The sequence below is a fragment of the Chrysochloris asiatica genome, unplaced genomic scaffold (genome assembly GCF_000296735.1).
Source record: "Chrysochloris asiatica unplaced genomic scaffold, ChrAsi1.0 scaffold00340, whole genome shotgun sequence".
Taxonomy (NCBI): domain Eukaryota; kingdom Metazoa; phylum Chordata; class Mammalia; order Afrosoricida; family Chrysochloridae; genus Chrysochloris; species Chrysochloris asiatica.
The window spans coordinates 424671-427769 of record NW_006408858.1 but is presented as its reverse complement, the minus strand read 5'-3'; the positions used below and the strand labels follow the sequence as shown (position 1 = coordinate 427769).

The 3099-nt window shown below is 57.3% G+C and overlaps 1 protein-coding gene across 1 annotated transcript in view; it reads left to right on the top strand.

Moving 5' to 3' along the window:
• Positions 1-1144: 1144 nt before the first annotated feature.
• The window catches only part of LOC102841059 (putative uncharacterized protein ASB16-AS1-like), a 2191-nt gene continuing 236 nt past the window's right edge, over positions 1145-3099 (top strand). The window contains exons 1-3 of the mRNA XM_006875839.1: positions 1145-1289; positions 2531-2873; positions 2974-3090. Of these exons, the coding sequence (XP_006875901.1) occupies positions 1145-1289; positions 2531-2873; positions 2974-3090 (605 nt within the window). The remainder of the gene's footprint in view (positions 1290-2530; positions 2874-2973; positions 3091-3099) is intronic.

Sequence of the window (3099 nt, the reverse complement as noted above, 5' to 3'; positions counted from 1 at the left end):
GGCCTGGTCACCACTGCACCCCTCTGTGCTGCCCTGGTCTCTCCCACCCCCTACCCCTGATAACACCATCTCACAATCATTCAGTTTTCAGGTCTATCCTCCCAGACTGGGCTCTGCCGGGCAACGATACAGGAACTGGAAGTGGAACTTCAGGAACAGGAACTTGGGTTCTGCTCCCCTCTGAGAAGTAGAGGCACTGAGGTCACCCAAGTGAATGAGTGAGTGAGCAAGTGGTAGAGCCAGGGTCTCCAAGGAGCCCTAGGGGAGGAACCTGATTTGTTATCTCCTGGATGGTGAAAGCCTGCAGGACCAGCCCAGGAGGAGGAGTCCCCAGCCCCACCCCCAGGCGATGAGGCTCTCAGCTCCAGTGGGCAAGACGAGGGGTGGGGCTGACTGCTCCAGGCCACAAAAGGGCAGAAGAGCCACATATCCCCTGGGTAAACTGAACTTTATTCCTACCTCACTCTTCCACAGAAGTCTCCAGAACTGCCCAGCCAGTCCTTTTCTCAGACTGGCTGATGTTTTAAAGGCACCAGTGTAACCAATGGAGTCCTGGTATGACGCTGTCGGATAATCAATGGACTGCAATGTCGGTTTGAATCACAAGGTCAGTGGTACAAATCCACCAGTCACTCCTCAAAAACCCAATACAAAGCTGCTATGAGTCAGAACCAACTCCACAGCACTTATCAATAGTGTCACCAAGGCACTGGGCTGCTCACCAGGAGGTCGGAAGTTGGAACCTACCAGCCTCTCCAAGCGAAAAAGATGAGGCAGTCTGCTTCCATGAATATTTACAGCCTTGGAAACCCTAGAGAAAAGTTTTACTATGCCCTGCAGGGTGGCCAGGAGTCAGAATTGACTTGAAGGCAATGGGTTCACTTGAGTGATGTCACACACATTCATGGTACTGGTACCCGCCTGCATTCACCAACCCCCAGCCCCACTCCAAGATCTGACCCCTGCAGACAATAAGGCTCAGGGAAGGCAGCAGGCCTGTCAGCTCAATAATGCAAAACCCTGTTGCTCTGAGACCACAACAGCTGACTTCAAGTGGCTCTGGAGGCTGTGCTTATTAACAAGATGAGAAATCTGATCTATGGAAAGAAAACACTATGCCAGTATTAATCCAGGACCTCGGCTCATGGAGAAGGCTGGGATGCTGGCCCAGTATCTAGGCTGGGATTGTGTGGACCTGTCCCCACAGCAGGTCCCACTCAGCAGGGGCTCTGCCTCCACCTGCGAGGCCCCCTCTCCTCCTCCTAGCAATTGCAGCAATCATCTCTCAGGTTGCTTTAATTAGAGCTGGGCTGCCTCAGGCTGCCACTTCCTCTCCTCTGCCATAGTCAGCACCAGAGGGGGAATTTTCTTTTCAGGAATTGCTTATAAAAGCTGAGTGACTAATCTACAAGTCCCAACAGCTGGCAGGAAAATACTGCAAGGAGAAGTGTTGGGCTGGCCTGGAGAGGCTGGTTACCAAGTACTCTGCAACACTTGAAACCTGCAAACAGGAAGCCAGGGACCAATGGGAAAGCAAAGACACCAGGGCATTCTGGCCCCTAAGGCAGGTAGAGAGGCTCCCTTCCAGCCTTACAGAGGTGCACAGAACCTGGAGGCTCACTAGGAAGGCAATGAAGACCTACCCCTTGGAACCACCCCTGGGCCAGGGACTGAGTTCAGCACTCCAGTATTGACCTCCTCCCACTCCTCAACTCAGTTCTAAGAGCCCACTATACCAGCAATCTCACCACACAGCTTTGTCCCTTGGGGACAAGCCTGAGGCCAGCCCATCTGCCTTTTTTTTCCAAACCACTCCACCAATACACACATACGCCCTCCTCTCTCCTGGAGACAAGGCTACAGAATGGCCACATGGCCTGTAATCATGAAAATGTCTGCAGCAAGGCCCGCCAGTTCCGACCCTGGCAGATGGGATCAGAGGCAAGCAGCAAAACAGGAGCCAGAAGGCAATACATGCTCCTTCCATGGAAGTGTCTCCATCTCAGGAATCCCTGGAGTTCAGCTTGGAAACTCAGCCCCTCTATTACCTGCGGGTTTCTCTCCCTCCCCCAGCCCAAGAAGCACCGAGATCCCCATATCAGTCAACAATCTTCCCCGCAGGATTCCTATGGGCAAGGGCTATGCCCCTCCCCCCCCATGTCAGAGGGGTGGCCTCCCAGGGTTACTACCCTCCCACTGGGGTGTGTGGAGGGGAGAGGGAAGAAGGGAACCCAGTTTCCAGATGTGCTCTGCAACTACTACAAGACACTGAATGAGGGTGGGTGTAGGTACAGGACAAGACATGGATAAAATAACTTCCATCCGGATCAGCACCGGGTTCCCTTCCCCAGGCTGCTCTGGGTGGGGCCGCTCGCAGTACTATCTGGCCTCGTCCCCTCTTCTCCATAAGCCGCTGCACCCACCCACCCAAGGAGAGACCTTTCCCCCAGCCTGGCCAGTGTGAATACAAACGGTCTTGGGAGATAAACAGACAGTGACAGTCTGGGGCCCTTCGGCCCCCTCCCCCCAGCCCATCTCGCTGCTACCCAAGTGGCTGCCCACGGGCGATATGGGACAAGGCAGCCCACCAGCCGCAGGGCCTGGCCCTCTGGGAGCTGCCCCTGCTTGAGTGACCCTGCCAAAAGGGGTAAGGGAAGGGGGCCACAGGCGGTGCCGGGCCGCGGTCCGGAAATCGCCGAATCCCCCCACGAGGAGTGGCTGTGGCCGCGGGCGCAGGCCGCTTGCATAATAGGCGCCCGCCCGCCTGTCAACAAGCGCAGCTCGCCCGGCGCGGTTCGGATTAAAGCGCTCCTGAAAAGGCACAAAGAGCCGACGCCGCTCGCCCGCCAGCTCGAGCCCGAGCAGGGGGCTTTGTGACCCAGCTGCCCCTCCCGAGCTCTCGCCCGCCCGGCCTTAGGCCACAAAGCGCGGCTAAGAACGCCTGGGGTGCCGCGTGTTCCCCCAACCCTACAGACGCGCGCCCTCCACACGTAGCCCAGCCGCCCACGCGCGCTCGCCCACGCCCCTCTGCCCGAGGGCGCGCTCGCCCACGCCCCTCTGCCCGAGGGCGCGCCCCACGCCCCTCACCTCGTGTGCGTT